This window comes from Haemaphysalis longicornis, unplaced genomic scaffold (assembly GCF_048455015.1).
Source record: "Haemaphysalis longicornis isolate Haplotype H1 unplaced genomic scaffold, Haemaphysalis longicornis Haplotype H1 scaffold_9, whole genome shotgun sequence".
Classification (NCBI taxonomy): domain Eukaryota; kingdom Metazoa; phylum Arthropoda; class Arachnida; order Ixodida; family Ixodidae; genus Haemaphysalis; species Haemaphysalis longicornis.
The window spans coordinates 117,901,582-117,925,705 of record NW_027526460.1 but is presented as its reverse complement, the minus strand read 5'-3'; the positions used below and the strand labels follow the sequence as shown (position 1 = coordinate 117,925,705).

Below are 24,124 nucleotides of genomic sequence, written 5' to 3'. Positions count from 1 at the left end.
CCTGGGACATGGAGAACACGCGACCAAGCATAACCCGGCGGCATGCATGCCGTTGCAGGGAACAGAGTCCAAAGCTGATGTGAGCTCCACCCTTAAAAACACAATAAATACATTCCGACACAGGTTTGTCGCAAGAAGAAAAAAGTCTTTTCTCAAGAAAAATTGACACAACCGCAACGGCGTATGCATAAACTTATAACAAAACACTTTCACGTTATTTTTTACCACTGCGGCTGCCGCACACGTCACATGGTATTCTTTATCTTTTTCGGGACATAGAAACAAATACTCACTTGGCAACATGGGGAATGAAGTAAGATGTCTGTATTAAAGCCCATTAATACAAATCGAAATCAGTTACACAAAGTTACCTCAGTCAGCCTCCAACCCTAGGGGCCTAATTAAGTGATAAAAGATTAGAGAGAGACCTCGCCCTAAAGAAGCGGCGCACAAGTGAAATAGGTGATAATACGAAAATTCATTGTCTTCTGGTGAAAGCAATAGCGCAAGTTTTTGCAGCAGCCCAAGCTCAACATAATGGAACGAGAAGACGAGGAAGTGATTGGTTGATTTATTGTAGGGTTTAACGCGCCGACGCAACGCCAGCGATGAGTCGCGCCTTAGTGGAGGGCTCCGGGTTAATTTTGACCATCTGGGGATCTTTAACATGCCCCCAAATCTCGTACACACGGGCGTTTTTGCTTTTCGCCTCTATCAGAAAAGCGGCCGCCGCAGCCAGGAATCGAAACTGCGACCTCGTGCTCAGCAACGCAACGCCTTATCCAATGAGCCGCCGCGGCGGGTAAGACTAATAAGTGCACTGTGCAGCGTAGTGCGATAGTGACATTATACGAACGAAGACGGTTGAAGTGCGGCATTTATCGAGCTGCGATGGCCGGATTTTAAATCGGGTGCATCTCTTCCTGTAAATAGATCGCTTCAGTATCGACCATGGTTCATGTAATCCGTCCTACCGCCACGTAACAATATTATAAAATTTTTCGGCCTTATCCAGCCAATCACCACGGCGGATACAAGCAGGAGGAAAATGCCATAGCTAAAAAAATGTGCGACGCAGGGGTGCACACACAGCCTTTTCTAAAAGTGTGAGCCTTGCAAACCGTTTTTTTGTCCACAGAATATTCAAAATAGCAGCTTGTCTCTCGAGTTAGGATGAAATTTCCCATGTCAGGAACTTGGGGAAAGGGCTTTTCTTTCTTCTTATCATAACATAGACTAACCTTGGGCATCAGCTTCCATTTTTTCTGCCCCCCTCAAAGCGAATGGCGGGGCCTTAAAAGGTTTTTAAAGGGACAGAACACCGATTTTGTCGCGTATATGTTCTCTAGCTCATATGAAAGCCAGCCTTTATTATAGCCCGATAAGCACAACAATTTATAAGTGAATTGGCGGAAATAATTTTAATTTGGCACTTAACTTTCCGAAATCGGAAGGGTGGCGTTTAGTAGTGCCGAAACTTGAACCTCAAAAATGTGTCCCGGTCACGTGACCTGCAAAACTAGCAGCTACTGTAACTGCTGAAACGTTTATTCATTTATTAAAAACTTTTTACAAAAGTATTCGTATAAGTTGAAATTGTATATGCGTTTTTAAACATTATTGTGAAAATTTTTAAGACACGCCGCCCGCAGCCGCTGGGTTGCTCTCAGTGTGGCTAGCAGAGCCTCCATGCCCCGAATCAACTGCAGCGATCAGTAAACAGGGAGTCAACGGCGGCGATCAATATATTTGACGATTCTGTCTGAGCCAGGGGTGTTTCTTCTGCCGAAATATTCGATTTTAGTTTACAAATACGCTAACTGCAGCTTCAAAAAAAAAAAATAAAAAGGAGGACGCGCGCGGGGAGAATCCAAATTCCGACCGCCACAACGTGAAGCCAGATTTTACCTTTTTTGTCCATCCCTTCGTGCAAAATAGACTGGTGAATTAAAAAAAACACATAAAATGATAAAAAAGCCGGCGGTTCACACTTTTTAGCTGGGGACGAGTTTTAAATATCGCTTTTCATTTCGCATACAGACAGAAGTGTGTTGCCGCGCTACTGTATGTCATGGTTGCCAGCATTATTTTTGTAGGACACATACGACTCGATCTAAAAATTTCCATTCAAAAGTTTCTAGGGCGTTCTCCGCAAAACCGTTTCTCGTTAAGGTGTTTTACGTAGTGCCTTTTCATTTGAAATAGGGAATATGTACTCGGCAAAATTGGTTGTCTGTCCCTTTAAACGATTTTCTGTGTGTGAGGCGTAGTACTCCTTCGCAGCAATCCATACATCACACTTAACATAAAAAAACTGCCCGCAAAGGTTACTTTTTTGTCTTCAGTGTATTGTCACGGCTAAAATGGAGGAAGGACCAACTGTACACTCACCCTCAGGACAGCCTGCTGAGCCTCGTAGGTTATACGGCTGAAGTGACGGGATCCCTCGGTTTCCGTGAAGAACAGTTTGAGACTCCTCAAGTTGACCTGCAAGATACTCCCGCATTCGATGATTAGTTTTTAGCTTTGTTTGTAGAGCACACTTAACACAGAGCTCCGGTTGCTGAAATGGCTATCCTAATGGAAAGCCTGCGCAAAAAAAAGAGAACCTAACACGGATTTATATGCGAAACTTGTAATGACACCTTGATCAGTAGCTGTTATGGTTTATATTCATTTTATTTTATTTCCTTAAAGACCCGCCGGTGGGTATTAAATAAGGGGTGGGTAACAAAAGTTACAAACGTAGAAGCCGAGGATTTAACAGAAAAAAAACCTATTGATGTCTTCCATGAAGGATGATGGGCAGGTAATGGTTGCGATTTCGCTGGGAAGGTCGTATAGTGTGGTGCCGTACGAGGAAAAAACGACGCAGAAAAAGTAGATTTCCGGGTACGTGGCCGAGCAACTTGAAGCGAATGGCTCGTGCGGTGAGATATACGTGTTGCGGGAACAAGATATGATGGGATATGCAAGGCACTGTGAAAAAAATTGTGGAACAATGAAAGCCTGGCAATACGACGGTGAAGTGCGAGATCCGTTAAAAAAATTCTGCTTTCCATCCAGATATGCTCACAGTGGAAGAGTATAAACAGAGAATAAATCCAGCGGCCCGGTTTTGTGGTGATTCAATGGCATGTGTATGATAAGATTGTCGAGGGTCCCAATTGGGCGATGGGTATTCTTGTTTCGTTCGAACAAGGGTTTGTATGCTTGTAGTTTTACGTATTTTGGAGGGAGGCGTAAGTGGCGGGTAAGGAAACCCAGCGTTTTATTTGCAGATGAAATGAAGTTATTAACGTGTACGTTCCATGAAAGATCGCTGCATAGAGTGACGCCCAAATACTTGTACGACTGATCATTTGCTAAGGGGATGGCATTACTGTGTACGGGTACACAAGCGGCATACGGCGGCGGTGTAATAAAACAACTGTACATTTACTGGGGACCTCAGATGAGGAATCTGCAAAATGAGCGCTCAGAGAAAGAAACAAACGTTCATCCAACTGTGTCTTCCATTGCGCCCTGCTGGAACCGAATGTTACTTTTCGGTTGACGCTTGTTGACAGGACTTGTCGCCTATAAAGAAACCACAGTCTGGGTACTTAGACCGATTGGTTCCTGCCCTGTTTCTAGTAGCTGAGTCTCCCGGTTGTGCGTGCACAATCAACATCGCCATGTCAGTGAGTTCGTAAAAACGTAACCCTGATTATGTACGTGGAACCGCCATGTGCCTTTCAGGGTGTCTCTTAGCTGCATAGCTGCATATTCCTGTCTGTGTGCCCTAAGTTGCATTGGGAAGCTGCCCACAATAAAAGCCTGAGGTATTAAAGAAAGAAAATAATTTGTTGGTCGTACACTTCCCACAAGTAAAAACGATCGTGGAATAAGAATGTCATTTAGAGTCTCGTACATTGGTAGGGTGTAAAAACATTAAAAAAACTGTCAAGAACTGACCTCGTCGTTTAACCTAAGTTGATCACTTTTTCCAGCTGCCAGCACGTTCATGAGGAGAGGCAAGTCTTCGGCGAAACGCGTCATGGGGCCGACGCAGTTGTAATTTCTCATGGCGTCCCCGACGTCGGGTATGAGGCCGGTGTTTGGAACAATCCCTGAAAAGTATTGGAGTGCACTCAGATGCCGCATCATAATGACCTGGATTAAGTTCCCGTAGATATAAAAACTTCAGTGCAGTTTTACTCGTCATAGTTTACTACAAGAGTTCACCCTTAGGGTTGCTGGGATGGGTTGAAACATATTAGTAAATCGCGAGAAGAGACCGGCCCTGAGAGATTGCTACTCTCGCGATGATATGACTAATCTATTGTCACGACTTGCATCGCACAATTAAGCGACCTTAAACAACATATTTACAACGCACGGACAAGCAGAAGAGAATGAAGGAAAAGAACAACCACGACTTCGTAGTCCATTGAACATTGGGAATCAATGCGTGGCAAAAGTTGTGTGTATGCAATGTAAGGAAGGCCACTTGAGTGGAGCTGTTTGTCATAGAAATGGCAGCACACGCGTACGCTAGTTTGTATTTCAGTGTTTTTTTTTTTTGCGCACATAAACTTATTCCCATCGCAGCGACGACCCTTGGAAGACTCAGGGTACGCACAGGACAGTACATTTAAGGAACTTGGTCTTTATCCTCTGGTCGTAAAAGTAGCCGTCATGATCCATCCACAGTAACAGCAACACAGCGACCACACTTGTCTCGTAACCGACGCAGTGATGTGTAGCCGAGCTTTCGAATACTGCTACACTGGAGCAGATAAATATCATCAGAGGTACGCAAACTTTCAACGCGTACCTTAGCCTGACTGTAAACACAGATTTTACTCACTTCCTAAAGAACTAAAACAAGATCAGGATCAACCACATATTTTTGAGGCGGGTGGCTTCTCCTGTAGCACAACGCATAATATGCTACATGGAGCGAGATTGAATTCAGAGAGATGCTAATAACGGCATCATGAAGCGGCACATGTCGCATAAGCGTTTAAACGCAGTAACAATATAGGCAAACTGTTACAGAGCGTTCTCAAAGTCAAGCTTTCTAGGTCTCAGTGATGGCGATGTTCCCCTAAACGCAATGCAGTAAAGGCAGCGTCTCGGACGATCATTGTGATTCAAGATAAAGTGAAAGGTGCTTGAAAATCGAAGCTTTCTTAGGTCGGGTGCAAATGCCTGTAGGGTACAATGTGAAAGTCAAAAATCCATAATGGTACGCCGAGAACGCACATGACAAGCATAACAAATGCTCCCCGGGGTTCAAATTGAACCTGGGTCCCACGCGCTATGTAGCCGAGGTCTATCCGATTGCGCAAATCGGACGCAGGCAAAGAAGTTTGCATTTTTGACGTTGACATTGACTCGGGTTGCATTGGAGAAAGCCTCGCGTTTTAACCATCTTAAGAAACAGGATTTGGTTTGTTTTTGTTAATAGACAAGTGATACAACCTACCACTGTGCCATTTCGAATGGGCATCAGGAGGGAAAAAGATTTAAAACTTTGTCTAGTAGTTGCCGCCGAACATTTACCTTGATATATGAGGCCTCCTATCAATTGGATTTTCTTGCTGCAAGGTTGAGTCGCGTGTAGACTGTATTTTCTTTCTGATCGCATAGGTTCCCATAAACGTTTAGTGTTGGCTAAGTTGTCAGAAATTCAAGCGGGAATAAACGAGACATTAAACTGGTTTAGGGCTGGAGTTCCAAGAACAATCAATGAAAACATGGGTGTATGAGGAGCTTTTAAATGGTTTTGTTGCATGCTGGCTTTCACAGCTTCAGGTCGATACAATACTAGACGTTCAAGAAGGGCTTCCGTTCAGGCTTGTTGGTATTCCATAACGTTCATCTTAAGCGCAGAAACAGCACCAATAGCACATAGCACCAATAGGAGAGAGAGAAAGGCTGTAGTTGTTTAAGTAGGCTGGATGTACAATGCGTGAACGTTCGCTGGAAATGCATGCGACGTGTAAAGAATCCATTAAAGGCTTTGCCAAGGTCTTCAGTAACAATCACCTGATGTCGCTTTGTGGGCGAAAATCCCACAGTAGGCAGCTGGTATTCGTACACTTCCGGCGATGTCTGTGCCAATTCCCATCAGCGACCCAGCGGCGGCTATCAGGCTTCCTTCTCCACCTGAAATGCGTGGTTGGAGTATTGACAGGACACATTCCGCACATCAGGAGGCAGTCCGTTCTGCACATCATTAAATGTTTCGTCTCATGCAAGCATCATAACCTAAGACAGACCTTATGCAAAATGCGGTGCTGGGTGAGTGAATGAGTGGGTTTCGGCTCCTATCGGGTGGAGGACTCAGCTAGTCATTGAAGCCCCGATCTGCACTAGATGACAAAAATATGCACAACAGCCTACAATTGACAAAGGTCAGCGCTGGCAAGCTGGCCCTTCCATTGTTGCTAGGTGGGCTGGGGACGGGGTGGTAGGAGGGGATTAGTCTAACAGTCCCATGCAGTGTGGGATGTCAGGTTGGGGACAGAAATTACACGTAGTGTGGTAGCGGGTGGGGTACTTGTCATGCTGGGGGAACAGCGGTTTGTATAAAATCGGTGCAAACCGGTCGCCTCGCTTCCTAATAGTGGGATGGAGTGGCGAGAACTGTCTCTGCTCGTGGTGGCAGTGAGGAGGGTGTACTGTTGTGGTGCATTTAAATACGAACAACAGACCGCATGGCTTTCGGTACATGCGACGCATCTTAGCGATGAGCCGCGTTACGAGAGCTCGTGTTCAATGCTGGCAAGACAAGACTATCGCGCGGCGTTAGAGCACTGATTTGCCTTAATGCCGCGTTCGGCACCCGCTCACACGAGGGTTGTCTAATCCCTGCTTCGCTGCGCTGAGTGAATACGACGCACTCAACTATATTTCCTCGATTTTGAATTCTCTGCCAATATTCCAACAGACGGCGGAAAGACGCTGATCTTCCCATAGCAAGGTTGGTGACAAACTCTCGTAACTTGTTTCTACTCCGCATACGTGGTTCGACACCATGATACGAGGCATATACTCAAAATCCACGCGCTCCGTTTTTCGTATTTCAAGGTATCACGATGGTATGTATATTGCGTAACAGGAGTTGGCTTGGCCGTGCGAAGGAACTTTCTGTCTTCGCTTTGCTGAGGAACTGCCCGGTGGATTAGAAAAGGAGGAGGTTTGTGTGCCATCTCGTTTTCCTCGAAGGAAAAAGGTCTGGGGACTGAGATTATGGGTGCTTGCGGTAGCTGGCGCGACTTGCACGTTCACAGTCGCGGGTGACGTGCATGCTATCCGCAAGTTGAGGGAGGCGGCTTAAGAGCACCATTGAGGTAATCGCCCCACTGGGGGCCAAAGGAATGCCTACTTATGCTAATGCCAATAACCTGACCATGTTCTCAAACAGTGGCGGGAACCAAGGCTTTACACTTGAGATGTCTGTGCTCACTATGTTTAATAATCATTTGATTTGATTGTGGGGTTTAACGAGCCGACGCAACGCAGGCGATGAGGCGCGCCATAGTGGAGGGCCTAGGAATAATTTTGACCACCTGGGGATCTTTAACGTGCGCCTAAATCACGTGCACACGGGCGTTTTTGCATTTCGGCTTTATCAGAAAAGCGGTCGCCGCGGCCGGGAATCGAACGCGCGACCTCGTGCTCAGTAGCACAATGCCTTATCCACAGAGCCACCACGGCGGGTATGTCTGTAATAATGGCACCATACACCAACACCCTTCGTAAATTTTAAAGTAGCTAACTATTATAAATGCTTGTCACCTCATTTCACCACTGTCACGGCGTCTTGCGCCATTAAACCCGAAGTCACAATTATTCCGAGTTGTGTTAAATATTATAAAAACGTTGCACTCCACGCGGAAGCTGTCGGAAGTGCAGAGCAGTGATTCGACATAATGGGCTGCAGAGCCGTTATCTGCTCACTGCTGCCACCCAATTTAAAATTTCCCGCATTCGCAGTACTCTCGCACCCCCTGCCTGAAACTGCGCCAGCGGGAGTTCTGTTCTTTTGTGCTTGCTCTCTTCTCTCGTATGCTGGAGTTTTCTTACGTCCTTTAGAACGGGCCATTTTGTTCTTGCGCGGACCCTTTTTCGCTTACTTGTAAAAACCAACCGAACGAGCGTTTCTAACGAAATTAATGCGGGGGCTGCCGGTTAAATACACACATTTTGCCTGAAATGTACCTGCAGTTTTTTTTTCGTTAAACAACGGGGAGATGTATGGCAAACACCCCCGGTACACTAGGTTTGAATGGTTGTGACTATTTAAACCGCGTGGTTTTCTAAGCCTCAGCGTGCCTCCCTGACGACGGTACAGAAGGCGCTACTCGGGTCTGGTATGTCGCTGCGCCTCCTGATTAGGGCAGTCTTATCGACCGTTAGCGACCTTCGACGACAAGGTGAGCCGAGGAAGTGCTCTGCACTGAATAATAAATGTCTTAGCGAGAGTAGCGGCCGTCAGGTGTGTGCTGGTGGCGATGGTTATTATTGGTACGTCAAGCCTGCTTGTATTGAGCCAAGGGACATTTTGGGAAACAACCTATTTGCTTGAACACGGGGTTCATGACGTGTCCTAGTATGTACGCTGTACATGTTCCGTATGATTGGTGGGACTTTAATGGAGTGTGGGATGGCGAGAGGAACGCAAGTGTTCGGTGATCATTTTCCTTTGCCTTGCTGGTACTGTTGGCGCCGGGATGGCTGCTTCAAGTGCGTCTTGCTGGTCCACTGGGAATCCGGTGCAGACACATGAGCGTTGAGTCGTCCACGTAAAAGGCATGGTGCGCGTTCGGGACGCAAAATGGGACGAGTTTCAGTACTCCCAGTACAGAGATGTGTGAGCTCAACTGTACGCCTGTTTTAAACAAACCGACCCTCGTGAGGTTGCATTGCACATAAAGGTGATGAGTCGTTTTCCTCAATAGAAATTTTTTCGCACAGCAAATAAGTGATCCGTGCAACCTAACCATCCTTCAAAATTGTACAGAGCACTTCAGAAAGAAATGTATCGCCTGTTGTAAGTAGCCCACGCATTTCTAAATATTGGAGACACTGGAAAATTTTGAATAGTCATGGGAACAGCAAATTTTCACACATGGCTCAGAGATAGATGATAGAAAGTATGTTGTAGTTTACAGGACAAACTTTACCTTCCCACGTCAGTAAAATTTCACCGAAACGTTTTCATCACATTACTGAAGTTACCCCAGCAGTGCGTTGCTCTGTGTCAGAGTGACACTCTGTACGCACCGCTGCTTCCTCCTGGGCTTCGACGCGTGTCATAGGGGTTTCTGGTCGTTCCGTGCAGCAGGTTTTGGGCGTCTCCCCACATGCACAGCTCGGGAACGTTAGTCAGCACCAAGGGAATGGCCCCGGCTGCGCGGAGGCGGGCCACGGACGGAGCATCTTCTTCCGCCCGATGTCCTTCCAACCGCAAAGATCCAGCGTCTTGAAGTAATCCTGAAGAACGAGCGTGCTGGCAACATTTTAGAACCGTACCCGACATATTCGAACTGCCAATTTGTCAGTAAACGCCCTGCAGTAAGAACAGATTCTTGAGTGCTCATGGGGTAGCCAACAAAAGGCGGAGGTACAAGTCTACAAACGCTCTATCGCAATGTCTCTTTCAGAGCTTGAAGCTACGCCTGAGGTGCTGAAGTAGAACATACCAGCGCTTATGTTATGTGTTTGTAAAGGAGCCGCGTAAGAAGGATTGCCATCCGAATCGTCGTTCTCTGTAGCAGAACACCTAAGCTGCTGATACACCGCGGCAGTAATATGTCCAATATGGACGTGTGTCTGCTGTTTGAAACTAATGTCATTCAAGTATTTCTTACGGGTGGTTACAATCCGGCACAGCGGGCCTAACGCTATCTTAAATTTTTCAACAGTTCTGGCGACAAGATTTTCTTATAGCTCTTTTATTGTTAATAACTATGCGATACCGTCTTTTTATTATTCTCTAGATTTTGTTAACACAGGGCTCCGAGAAAAGGCACACTGACAGTGTACTTTATTAGTTGCGAAGCTTTATACGTATACCAATCAACCGTTCTTTCGTGGCTTGCGAACTCCCAACCAGGCTGTGAAGGGAAGGACGGTTTTCATTCACGGAGCACAGTGTGGATGCCGCGGCGAGTTTGCCCCGCTTTCCCCGCACGCTTAGGGCGGGGAAAGCGGCTTAGCTTAGGGCTTAGCCCGGCCCGGCTTTGTAGTCTGCTTTAGTGACGGTTGTATTCGACCTGTTTAGGCTCAGCTTCGTGTCCATTAGACGCTTCCTTTCTCACGGCTTGATTACACTGTTCGAGAGCCCCTCCTGCATTACCCGGACACGACGAAATTAAGTGGTCCTACTGCACAGATACGTAAAAGGTCGGTCTTCAGGGCCCAAAAAAGCGTAGAGACCACCAGCAGGCATCTGGGGGCTGAACAAACACTACTTTTAAAGCAAAGCTTTATAGCTCTACCAGCCAACGGTTGTTTCGTGGCGTGCGGGACAACAAACTCTGAACACGTCGGAGGCGTCGGCGGGGAAGGATGGGAAGAGTAGAGGGGGCGGAAGGTTTCACTCAGGGAGCACACTAGAAATGGCAACGTGAATTTACCCAGCGTTCCCTTCGCGGAAGTGCCTGCTTGCCGGTGGCGACGTCGGCGGTGCAGCTTCGTCACCTGCTTCAGCGGCGGTTGTTTTGGGCCTGTGTTGGGGCAGCTTCGCGTACATTGCGCGGTGCCCTCGCACGGCTTGATTAACTTGTTCGACAACACCTCCAGGCTAACGCGGACCAGACGGAAATAAGTCGTCGTACCGCAAAGATACGTAAGGATTTGTTTGCATGCCAGGAAAACAAAATGTACAAACCAAATACCGACATCTGGCCGCCAAAGAAACGCCACCTTTCACGCACAGCTTGGTAGGAATGGGACTTCGTTTTCTAAATTGGTGATTACGAATTCGGTTGAGTTTTAAGAGGTATTACAAAAAGCGAAAGTAGCAAGTCGTTGTGATTAGTAGCGATTATAAAAGTTCCCTCAGCTTTCTCGCAATTCTCAAACTTACTATACTCACTAGTTTAAACCAGTATAAATGGGAATCACTAAGCTCACATACCGAATTGTTTTGGTGTCTGCGCTTGTGTCGCGCGGTGGTGTAGCCCCAAGCTAGAACATCAGGATGGCTAGGTTTCGCTGTCTCACCCTTGGAAAGACGCTCCTCTCCGTTTTCTTTCTGGCGATGCACGGCCGGGCTACGGCGGCGGTGGCTTCCACCGCTCTAGCCCGGCTGTGGCCGACGCTGCTGCGTTAGGGAAACCGCCCCCGCGAATTCCAAGTAACGGCTGGCAGAATCTCTGGTTTGTAGAGCTACGTGTGTGAGTTAAAGTGACGTCGCATGGGCAATTTTTGTCGGTGCCGTTTACAGCTTTGCTTTCAAACCACCTTCACAGCGTGAATGGGAGCCAATTTTTTCAGTACGATATATCTGCCCTCCTTTATCTGGGCAGTAGTTATATTATCATGACCTGCACCATACATACTGAGTTCAACAGCCCCTTTCGTAAAGCCTATTTGACGGATAAAGAATGTATGAAGGCTGGTAATGCGCTCTGGGAAAAGCCGGCCTTATTTATTGCTGGCGTGGATTGCGCCTTCTCATTCGAAAGTACAGCCTCTGTATTTCATGCACTCAAGCTTTACCAGCGAAAATGCAAATGATATGTTGAGCATTCGTAACTATCCTGTTGGTCATGGGTAGTTGTGTTCATTTGTCACTGCCGCGAGGGAAGCTTACGGGGCTGGGAAAAATATTTAACGGATCTTTTATCCAAACCCGACATTTGGTAATGCCCTTAAACAATATCATAAGGCGGAATAGGGATATGTTATAGAGTACGAATATTTCTGAAAATTAACGTTTGAGGTTGCAGATTTCCCCGACCTGGTTGGTGTGCGTAGGCATATCTGTACCGAGAAACATTTCGGTGGAACGAAAGACATATGCTATTATGACTGACCTTTGACGGCGATGCTGTTCTTCACGCTTATGGGCAATCCCAGGAGTGGCTTTTCTTGGCTCAGCTGCTCAACGCTCTTGGTGCCAGAAGCCACGAGCCTGTCAGCCGCCTCGGCCTCACGGAGTGCCTCCTCAAATCTTTCCTCGACCACAGCGTTGATGAGTGGTTGCACTTGTCGAATGCGCTTGACGCAAGAGGAGATGAGTTGGACACTCGTGACCTGCAAGTGCACAGGTTTATTCATGGCGTTGGCAGGAGAGTGCAAAAGGGCACTTGCCCTCCTGCTCCCTCCTGCTCTCCCCCCCCCCCCCCCCCCAAGCCGCGCTAGAACTTGCCCCCGTCGCCCTCCGCCCCTCTTCCTCAGCCCCTCTGTTCCGTTCGTGCTCGCTTATTTTGCACTAACATTGATTATCAGAAACTTTCCTGAAGTTCTTCGCGACTTCAATGTATTTACCCTGAAAACCTGTCCTGCTATTTTTCGTAAACAAAGTTCTAACTCCACATAATTTAGAGATATCTTGTGCACTTCCACATTAGCTACGCCTGCGTTCCTTGCAAGCGTATCCCTCGCCTAACCACAGGTGCGAGCCGCTGAAGGGGCGTATCAAATATGTCTGGAAGGCTGGCTTCTAGGCGCATTGCACCTGCGACTCTTTTGGGACAGAAGCTTGTGTTTGTAGTCAGAACATTCATTTTGTTTTTACGCATCTTTACAGGCCATAACGGCAAGCGACGAGGTTCGCGTGAATATGATAATCCTTTCCCCCCCGGGAGCCCGCGCAAAGTTCAGCACAGAAGGCAATAGAGACCATCAGCACCAACACACCCCCCCTTCCCTATTTTGCATCTCTGGCTGAACCCCACTGGATTTGTGTTGTAAGCTTTTGCTGACTGCCACGGTCGTAAACTATTTGGCCCATCTTTCCTCCCGGTGTCAGTTTTCCAACGTAAGGAGACTGGCCAGTTCGCTACATCGCCTTAATTCGCACAATGAGCGTCCGTACGACAGGACCAACATTTATACCACGCTTCCTCTGAAAGCGATAGGTGAATTCGGCAGCACCAAGGCACAGCCGTTGGGCTGGCGTAGGAACGCAAACTGAACTACGGAGAACATTCTTACCTTAACCATTCGCGGCCACAATGTAAACAACGTAGGGTAAACAGAACAAAAAAAAACAGTTCTGCTAGGGAACTTAGCACTTCGTGCGCCACTGTGAGCTCGCGTCTGTGGCACCGCGGATTGTTCTAGACAAGCGCGAAGCCACTGCAAAGCTATGATTCGCGATACCGAGTCCGCGAAACCGGTCTCGGTATCGCGAAACCGCGATGCCGAGTATAAAGCTGCGCTTTCAGCAATACCAAAAAGGAAAAGTTCGTCAATGACCCGAAATACGAAGATACTTCTACTACTACCAGCGCACCTGAGGGGCCTCCGCCAATTGAATGACTCTTGCAATAATCCCTCGGAGATTAAGTTCATCGGAACAAATATTTCAGATTTAGTATTTACCGTTGAAAACCTTTTAGTGCGACCTCTTATGAGAAAAACTTCTGATCGATGCTCATTCTTTGTTCATTTCTCTTTTCCTTGTATTTTTTGTGGACACATGCTTTTGTTCCGCGTGGCCCGAGATTTAATATAGCCGATAAAGATGGCACGTTAGTCTTCGATATACTGGCTGATTAAATAAATTTTCATGTGCTTGTGTCCTTTTACTCCCAAAACAATATTTAAGATTATACAAGGAAAGGCTGATTTTTACTTGTAATCTTGTGTAATAGATGAGCTGGTCGCGTTCACGCTAGGAGCTTCCGTGTTCTACTAGTGAGGAATGCATCAGTAAAAAAGTGCAGCATGCACCATGTTAGTTTTTATGTTACAGGCAATTTGTTGGACAATGTACAGTCTAAATGATGACGTGGATAATTTATATGTGTCTCACGGTGGGTCCAATTACCGAGCACACGATTGAAGTGGTAGACGTCTCTACGGACCCATATGAATGTAGGTCCAAAAGGAAACAAGGAGACAGCAGTGCAGTTGGTCAAATAAGCCAGTGTGCCGCGAATCGTTGCACGCCACGTGCACCGGCTGATAGCGTTTTGGCTGACGCACACGCGAATTTTCCCCAGACTCCAATGGTTGCCAGAGCAGGATTGAGAAAAAATATAAAAACAAGATTTAAAAAGTCCATGAATCGAGCTAGGAAGCGTGCGATACAAATCGCCAATCAGAATTGGCGAGACTTCTTTGGCCCACTCAACAATACCCTAATACCTCGAACACGTGAGCAATAATTAAAGGTATTCTCGATCCGGGCACAACAATGAGACAAAAGACACAACCTCAAAAGGGTTGTCCATGCTTTTTAAGGCACCAACGCGGAACTTATTGAATGCCTAAATGACATTTAACTAAACGCGAAAATCACCCCCCTGCAAGAGAATACCAGAGTCCCAAAATGCAAACCTCGACAGTGACATCACAAAAGAGGAAATGTGTCAAGACATCCTTGCGAGCATAAGGAAGAGAGAGTGCAGCAAGAAAAGATATAGTTAACAATAACATGCTCAGTTACCTGACTCTCAATTTGAAAAATTAGCTGTATACATAAATAAAAAGCTATGGAAGCCGAACTGATTACCTATGCAATAGAAAAACTCGTCAATTACGACAATACCCAAACCAGGAAAGACACCTGGGTATTGAAAATCTAGGATAGATATCCGTGAATCATGCGTAGGGAACGTGTAAAAAAGAACCACCCTGAGGAGGCTTAAAAAGCACGCGGAGGAAAGCACGTTTTCAGACTATTATTGGTCTTCACAATGAACTATCCACCAAAGATATTTTTCCCAAGCTGAGAGACGACATCTTCAAACCCAATGATGACTATGATCGAATCATATTAGCCTTGGATCTGAAAGGCGCACATGACTACGTAACAAATCACGCAATATTAAAAGCAGCTGAAAGAGCAGGATGCGGCAAGGAAGCTTATGATTACATTACAAACTTCCTGTCAAGCAGAACAGCCACAATTGGCATTCCAAACATTCAATCCGTCCCTTTGAAATGCCCTGCAGGGGAACACCACCAGGGGAAATTCTCTCCCCACTGCTGTTCAACCTGAAAAATTGAAATAGTCAAGAAATTGGAAGAGAAAGAACACATCGGCAAATCAATCTACTCAGATGACATCAACATCTGGACCTAAAGTCGAACCCTTTAAGAAATATACTAAATTACACTGAACAATCGATGAGCTGCAGGTATCTATACGAAGGAAGGGCTTAAGAAACACCCGAAAAAAAAACTTAATAGAATACGACCCTCGAAAGAAAACATTCCCCCCGGAAGCATGGTAATTGACAACCAAAACATTCTCTTCAAGCCAACAATAAGAATATGGGGCAGCACACACAATACAAAACCTTGGACAAGCTAAAGAAACATCACAGCAATTGGTTAGAGTAATTCCAAGAATCATAAGAACAAGAAAAGGCATGAGAGAAGAAGACACTCAAGCTGGTGGAAGCATAAACCATGAGTACAAGTACCTACAGCTTACATTACCCCACCCTGACGCAAATCAACGTGAAAGAGTCGACGCTCTTACCAGAACTGTCCACAAGGCAGGCCTCCGCATTCCGATATACGCCTCCAATAAAATGAGCTACAAATTGGGAGGGGGCAACACCTTTCGGAAGGTCAAAGAGGCTCTCCTGGAAGCCGAGACAGAACGACTACTGGAAACTAATACTGGAAGAGGAACACTCAAAACAGCACGGTAGCGAGTTCACTCAGAGTACTTACAAAAGGTGACAGAACTTCCTTCTGAACAAAGAGCAAGCCTCAAAATTCCACCTATTCCCGCAAAAATGAATCTTGCGTACAACAAGGGAAAAAGATCAGTTAGAGCAAGATACATTAAGAAGACCTGCCGCAAAAATTATTGATTGATTGATTGATTGATTGTGGGGTTTAACGCGCCGACGCAACGCAGGCGATGAGGCGCGCCGTAGTGGAGGGCTCCGGATTAATTTTGACCACCTGGGGATCTTTAACGTGCGCCGAAATCTCGTACACACGGGCGTTTTTGCTTTTCGCCTCCATCAGAAAATGCCGCAAAAATTAGGACGCAGTCTACACCCCCGCAGGAACTAACAGCCGTGACAACGCCTAAGCGGTGGCAGTCAACTGCGACGGGAAAAGGCTATATTTCATAATTAACAACAAACAGAACATACAACATGCCGAAACCACTGCCATCCTCAAGGCCATAAGGTGGGGCGAGCACAAAAACAAAAATCACGCCATAATTACTGACTCCAAACAGATTGCGGCATTCTTCCTCAAACAAAGAACATAATGCCTCTGACACCAAGAGGCGAACACAAAACAATACAAACCCCGACCCGTTAGCGACTGGCTGGAAACAGAAAATCGGTCTCCCTCACAAGGCAAATCATAGATTGCGGGGAGTCTGAGAATTCATACGCCCTTCCACCCTACAGTACGGCCACGTGACCGACTTCAGTTATACAGACTAACCAGAAAAGCAATGCCGAAACCTACACTTCTACTAAACGCGGAGGAGGCCAGATCTCTTACGAAAATTCAAAGCAATACCTACCCATATAATTCCAGATTAGCAGTAGCGTTTCCAGATAAGTACAACGAAGAATGTCAAATGACATCAGAAGGCAGAGCTTTTCTACACTGCATGAAGCTTACCAATCATATGGCAACAGTATAACTGTACATCACTAGAGTCCTTGGAAGCGGCACTGTTCAGCTCGCACCTCTCCAGCCAGCGAGAACTGCTGCCTTGCTATGGACTTTCGGCACAGGAGTCGTGGAAATGCTATTCCACGCTTACCTCTAACCCCTTACCCTCCATCTTAGCTCTGAATAAAGTTTACTATGACTACTAACTGCTACTAATACTACTAATACTAATACTAATAGTGCTCCCCACTAAAAGAGTGACGGCAGCTGTTCGCCAGTTCATGCGACACTTTCTCCTAACGTACACAGCCCTTTCAGTACATCCCCGCTCCCGCTTTCAAACCACGAACGTGTTCCCATGTCAGGCTTTCATGGGACGAGGCGTGGTAACGTGGGCACAGCTATGTGACGAGGGCATAGGCTAGCGAGGGGGAGAGGAAGTGCCAAGTATGGTGCAGCGTACTGGGCAGAGGCGGAGCGAGCGCCAACAGCAGGTGGGCGGAGACAAGGAGAGGAGTCGTTAAGTGGAGAGCGTGCTCCCAACTGATGGTCTGTCTTGGTGGTAGTCGTGTACATGTTGGGTACATGTTGATTGATTGATTGTGGGGTTTAACACGCCGACGCAACTCAGGCGATGAGGCGCGCCGTAGTGGAGGGCTCCGGATTAATTTTGACCACCTGGGGATCTTTAACGTGCGCGGAAACCTCGTACACACGGCGGTTTTTGCTTTTCGCTTCCATCAGAAAAGCGTTGGGTACATGTTGCAGTCTCGGGAAGAAGCCGCCCGTCGAAAGCGCCAGCGAGAGTTTACGTGCGAGCAGGCGCGAATAGGAATCGATCTGTTCGCTTTGAGAAGTTCTATGAAGCTTACCATTATTAGAAAACGCCAGACAGTTTCGATGTTAACATGAGCGTTCGCGACGTTCGGTCAGTGGAACTGGCCTAGTTTTTTCCTTTCTTTTCTTCTCTTCTCGCACTCTTTCCCTCTCTTTTCTTTATTCTTCATTATTTTTTTATTCCCCTCTCGTCACCTGCGAAGCAATCTGCATCGCAGTAAGAATGCTCCCGGCATCTTCAACCCATATTCTGCGCTCAGCAAGCGAAGAAACAGTGGTTGACACCCCTGCATTTGCTTTTTCTTTTTGATCACGCAAGAGCGTTGAGGGAACGAGGAATATTTTAAGACAAAGCTCTGCCAGCCACTTAAGAAATACTGCCATTTGGATGACGTCGACTACAAAGCTTAGCTTTGGCCCCGATTGTGGACGAAACAGATTAAAATGAATACCCGATGGATCTTCTGCTATTCGCTCACCGGGCCTGCCCAAGCATCAGTCGCGCTTTCCAAAGGGTCATCTTATTACCCCGAAGCGACCGGTTGTTCCAGCAGCGTGTAGGCGTTTTCGAGGCAGCCGGTATCTGATTTAGTAATAGGGGTTATATAATAATACAAAGCTACCTAAAGCTCACGAAGACAACCAAACTGAAATAAACAACACCAATATCGAACCTAAAATTGCCCATACCGCACAACTTTAAAAAACATTGCCTAATATATGCTTACCGCTACCAGCTATTTTAGCCCTTTACTGACCTATATTATGTAATGATAGGTACCTAAAAACAATTTTAAAAGCATTCTAATAGAAATAAATGGTATCCAAAATCTACCCAAACGGAAACAACTACGGTTTCCAAAATATGAAGCAAAAGTGCACAAAACTGACACAAAAGAATCAAAACCACAAACCTATACAGCAATAAGTAGCTTAAACTTACCCAAAGGGAAGGCACCCCTCTGTAACGTTCCTACACCGCAATTTTGCTGTGAAAACGTGGATTTATTTGAATTTGACAATGCCCGACAACCGTCTGTCTGGATGCGGTATGCTTTCGCTGCATTGCGAAAAATTAAAGCCGTTCCAGTCAATGTGAAAGCTGTCGGAAGTGAAAAGGAGTGATTGGCCATAATGGGTTGTAGCACCGTTATCAGGTCACTGCTAGCACCTAGTGTAATTCAAATTTCCCGCCTTCGAAGTGCTGGCGTGCTTCCTGCCTATAACTCTGCAAATGGGAGTTATGTTCTTTTTGTGCTTGCTTTTCCTCCCGGACGTGCCGCCTTTGCACTGCCACTTTTATTTCGCTTACTTTCGTAAAAACTAACCCAGCGAGAGTTGCAAACTTAATGAAAGCGGGCGCTGCCGGTTAATTACGTATAATTTGCCTCAAATGTACCTGCAGTTTTCTTTGCGCTAAACAACGGGGAGATGTAGGACAGGCACAAGTGGTTCACGAGTTTCAAACGCTTGTGGCTATATAGACCGCTTGGCTTTCCAGGCCACTGGGTTACGCTGCAGCAACAGCCGCTACGACGGAACACCATGTGGCTCTATTTGGGTCGAGCGAGCTAACGACGACGGATAGGCGAGCCCCTATCAAGCTGTGCACTTAAAACATCGGGGCAGCTACGCAAGAGTCGCGCGACTGCGCGAACAGCGAAGCTCGAGGCCCCACCTACCTTATTCTTCGGCTAAGTTTATGCGTGGTTATTCTCCGAGAAACGTTTTCTGCGTGGTGTCGGCGCTATCCCCTTAAAGGGACACGAAAGTGATTCCTAAGCATTGCGGGATTACTAGCGCATATTGTAGTGTGCACTTTCGACCACTCGCTGCGAATACGCAACTTTATTCAGCAGAAAATCACTTCAAAAACGCCGTCCTCCTCTCTGCATCCTCCTTGCCGATTTCCTATTGCGTTTCCAATGGCGTCAAAATGATTGATGATTCATTGATTAATTTTGGGATTTAACTCCCTTTACAAGAATGGACCGACGTATATTTCAATAGGGGCTTACTGAGTCGCGGCTCTTTGGAATGTTCAAAACTTATAAAACAGGCCGTCGTCAGCTTGTGCTTTAGGAATGGCCTACAAAAGTCTTACTGCCGCCACTCAATGGGCGCAAGCTCTGAGCAACAAAGTAAACGTCTGTCTTCGGCAGCGTATCCTAAGCTGGTCCTGGTGTCGGTAGCGGAACGAATTTGGAGAGATGCGAGACCGAGCGCTCAACAAATAGCTGAAGATGTCGCATCTGGCAATCGCCCACAAGTAGGTGTAGTTTCCTACATGCACCGGATATCCCACAACCTCAATGAGATCGGAAATAAAGCTAACATTCATCATCATCATCATCATCATCATCATCATCATCATCATCATCATCACCAGCCTATCTACGCCCACTGCAGGGCAAAGGCCTCTCCCATTATTCTCCAATCACCTCGGTCCTGTGCCAACTGTGACCAATTTATCCCCGCAAACTTCTTGATCTCATCTGCCCATCTAGCTTTCTGCCGCCCCCTGCAGCGCTTGCCTTCTCTAGGGATCCACTCTGTTACCCTTAATGACCAGCGGTTATCTTGCCTTCGCATTACATGCCCTGCCCACGTCCATTTCTTCTTCTTAATTTCTACTAATATGTTTTTAACACCAGTTTGTTCCCTGACCCACTCCGCTCTCTTCTTGTCCCTTAATGTTACACCTATCATTTTCCGCTCCATTGCCCGCTGAGTCGTTCTCAATTTAAGTTGAACCCTCTTAGTGAGCCTCCAAGTTTCTGCCCCGTAAGTGAGTACCGGTAAGATGCAGCTGTCATACACTTTCTTCTTCAGCGACAATGGTAGGCTGCTATTCATTATCTGAGAATGTCTGCTATATGCACCCCACCCCATTCTGATCCTTCTAATTATCTCTGCCTCATGGTTGGAACTTGGGGTCACAACTTGGCCTAAGTAGATATATTCGCTTACCACTTCCACTGCCTTGCCACCTATCTCAAACTGCTGTGCTGTCCCGAGGTTATTGATCATTACTTTAGTTTTCTGCATATTATTTTCAGGCCCACGGTTCTACTCTGTTCGCCCAGTGCGGAAAGCATGCTTTGCAATTCGTCCCCCGAGCTACTTAGCAAGGCAACGTCATCAGCAAATCTGAGGTTACTGAGGTATTCTTCATTAACCCTTACTCCCACCTGTTCCCAATCCAACGTTCTGAATACTTCTTGTAAGCATGCTGTGAATAACATTGGAGAGATTGTGTCGCCTTGTCTGACACCCTTCCTTATAGGTATTTTACTGCTCTCCCTATGGAGGATGATGGTAGCTGTAGACCCATTGTAGATATCCTCTAGTATTCTTACATAATGCTCCTCTACCCCCTGGTTCCGTAAAGCCTGAATGACTGCTAGGGTTTCGACCGAGTCAAATGCTTTCTCATAATCTATGAACGCTATATATAGGGGTTCAGTATACATCGTGCACTTCTCTATCACCTGATTGATCGTGTGAATATGGTCTATTGTTGAATAACCTTTACGGAACCCCGCTTGTTCTTTAGGTTGACTGAAATCTAACGTTGCAGAGATTCGGTTAGCGATTACCTTGGTAAATACCTTGTAGACGACTGACAGTAAGCTGATCGGCCTGTAATTTTTCAAGTCCTTCATGTCGCCTTTTTATGGATTAGGATGATGTTCGCGTTCTTCCAAGATTCCGGTACCATTGCGGTCATTAGGCATTGCGTATACAGGTTTGCCAGTTTTTCAAGTGCAATTTCTCCGCCATCCTTCAAGAGGTCTGCTGTTATCTGATCCTCACCAGGTGCTTTGCCCCCTTTCATTTCTTTCAAGGCCTACTTTACTTCTTCGGTCGTTACTGGTGGGATGTCTATCTCCTCTGAACTACTGTCTCGTTCGGCATTATCCTGTATGTCCCGGCTACTGTACAGATCCCTATAGAACTCCTCGGCCACTGTGACTATTTTATCCCTATTTGTGATGACATTACCTTGCTTATCCTTAAGTGCATACATCTGATTTTTCCCCACGCCAAGACGTCTCTTCACTGCTTTCAGGCTACCTCCGTTCTTTACAGAGTATTCGATCCTCTCCATATTATACTTCCTTATGTCAGCTGTCTTACGCTTATTGACTAGCTTCGAGAGCTCGGCTTGTTCTATTCTGTCAGCTGCGGTAGAGATTCTCATGGTTTGCCGTTTCCTGATTAGATCTTTAGAAAGCTAACATTAGAAAGCTAACATTAAGGTGTTTTTTTCGGCGCCCAACCAGCTTGGGAAGCCGAGTACAGCCTCCCAATTTTTTTATAATGTATCGGGAGCGATGACCGATCGGCATGTCAGCGCCTTATCACGGTGTTCACCGGTCAAATAGGCGAGGGTACGCGCACGCGCATAGAACTATCTGTTGTGGGAGCGTCTTCTGCTCCGCTGTTCTTCTGAGGGCCACACACCCCCTGTTTTTCTTATCTGGCAACGCCGTTTTGCTACCGCCAAAGGTAGCTCAGTAGCGTAGGGCACAAAGTCATTCAGATGCAGTGTCAGGGGGTGTACCCCTCTCAAAGAAACAACGTAGCAGACGACACTCATATAGCAGATAGCCCTATGCCCGTGCGCGTACTCTCGACTATTTCGCTACTGAACACCGTGATAAGGCGCTGACATGGGGGTCGGTCGTCACTCCCGCTATATTATATTATTAAACATTTGGGAGGCTGTTCACTCACGAACCCCAATCGCCCCACCCCGGAGAAGTGCAACAACAGGCACCGGAAGAGGTTTTTTTGCCTGTGCGAGCCGGGTGGTGTGCCGCCTCCCGCTCAATTGTAACGGGCAGTATTTTGGACAGGCCGGGCATTGCCTGAATGACCGGTCACGCGAACACAGCAATAACAATAAATCTGGCACCGGTGGGTTCTTGGCTGCACCTTGATTAAAATTCGGCTGTAAATTCACATTTGAAAAATGTACGATTTTATTGCGTGGCCGGAAACAACTTTTACGAGAAATTACGGAAGTTGAGGCGACAGCAAGACTCGGTGATTTGTTGCTTATGTGAGCCGGGTGGTGTACAGCCGCCTGCTGAACTATAAAAGGGAGGAGCACGCCCTCACTTGCGCTCACCGAAAAGGAATTGGTTTATTTAGCCGCTGCTTCGCTCGGCGTTTAATCTGTTTATGCTTACTCATGCGCGTTCGTTCTTTGTGAACTTTGTAATGTTCACACAGTGGTACCATAAAATGTAGTTGGAAGTTTGCGCCCTGTGTGCCCGTCTTCGCTTCACTTTCTCCGTGTTTCATTTTTGCGCAGATATTATATTGTTTAGTCATTGAGTACCACCACGACCACGAAGCTATCCTCATTTGCGTAGTGCAAAAATTTGGCCTCAGAGTTATTGCTATTGGCGATTGTTCATTTCTTCTTGCTTTAACGGGATATGCATAATTACGAAACTCCAATAAGGGAACCATTTTGAAACTTTAAAGACGGAAACCGTTCCCTCCTGGACCTTTGCTTTCCAAATTCCGGGCAAACAAGAAACCACCTCCCAAAAGAAGTCAGAATTCACCTTGCCACTCCGGATGTCCGCAGCGAGCGAGGATGCTGAGCGTAGCAGGAGATCATCGCTGATTGGAGGTAGTGGACGAGGCTTCGACCACGAAAACCAAACATAGAAGAGTAGCCTGGTCACATTGCACCAAATGTAAACGATGATTTCCAACCCTAGCCCCCAGAAGCGTTCTGAGACCAGCCCCATCGTGGCCGGAAATTGGAAACGGCGCTTGACACCGTCACCCCTCGGCTGGGCTATGAACCTTCCCGTTTGTACGAGGGCTCGGCGAAAACTGCGCACGACTCAGACGCCCCGCAGCGCCCGTCCGTCGCCTATCTTGATTTTGTGTCTGGCGGCGGTATCAGTGGCTTGGCGTAGTAAGCACTCCGCTGCGACAACTTTTCCGTAAATATTCTCGGCAGCTTATCTCGGTGGCCCCTGGCAGGTGCACGACCGGCTTTATAGATAGTAACCCGCCCACGCGCAAGAATTTCCCGTGCCGGTGTTGTTATTGCTTGTTTTATTTGTTATGTTCTTTCCGACGCCACTGCACCGGCTGGCGCCGCATTTACCTGCAGCCGTTGTCATTTTGTGTTTCTCTCGTTCGTTGTTGTCAGTCTGCCGATTCACTCTGGGGGAAATTCACACGTGCCGTCGGCTCGATTGTGCGACCAATTTAAAGTTTTTTTCAAGCGAAAGTATTACTTGGCTAGAAGGGTGAAACAACGGCTGGCGTCCATTGAAGGCGCCACCCGGGGCCCTATTTTCGACTGCACAAATTGCCGGCAATTTTTTGCGTAAGCACCTTGTAAGCACGACGCAAGCAATCAGTGACATGCGACACCTATAGCTATGACGACGTGAAGTGTAATTTGACGATTCACTCATAAAGATCGCAACCAAGGTATCAAATATTGTGCAAAAAAGATGTAAAAACACTTGGCATG

At 46.7% G+C, this 24,124-nt stretch overlaps 1 protein-coding gene across 1 annotated transcript in view; it reads right to left on the bottom strand.

The window, feature by feature from the left end:
• LOC144153713 (fatty-acid amide hydrolase 2-A-like) overlaps window positions 1-23,522 on the bottom strand; it is a 32,091-nt gene extending 8,569 nt beyond the window's left edge. The window contains exons 1-6 of the mRNA XM_077685399.1: window positions 23,193-23,522; window positions 12,039-12,258; window positions 9,280-9,489; window positions 6,037-6,156; window positions 3,958-4,112; window positions 2,392-2,487 (exon numbers count right to left, since the gene is read on the bottom strand). Coding sequence (XP_077541525.1) covers window positions 2,392-2,487; window positions 3,958-4,112; window positions 6,037-6,156; window positions 9,280-9,489; window positions 12,039-12,258; window positions 23,193-23,381 — 990 coding nt within the window. The 5' untranslated portion in view covers window positions 23,382-23,522. The remainder of the gene's footprint in view (window positions 1-2,391; window positions 2,488-3,957; window positions 4,113-6,036; window positions 6,157-9,279; window positions 9,490-12,038; window positions 12,259-23,192) is intronic.
• Window positions 23,523-24,124: the final 602 nt, after the last annotated feature.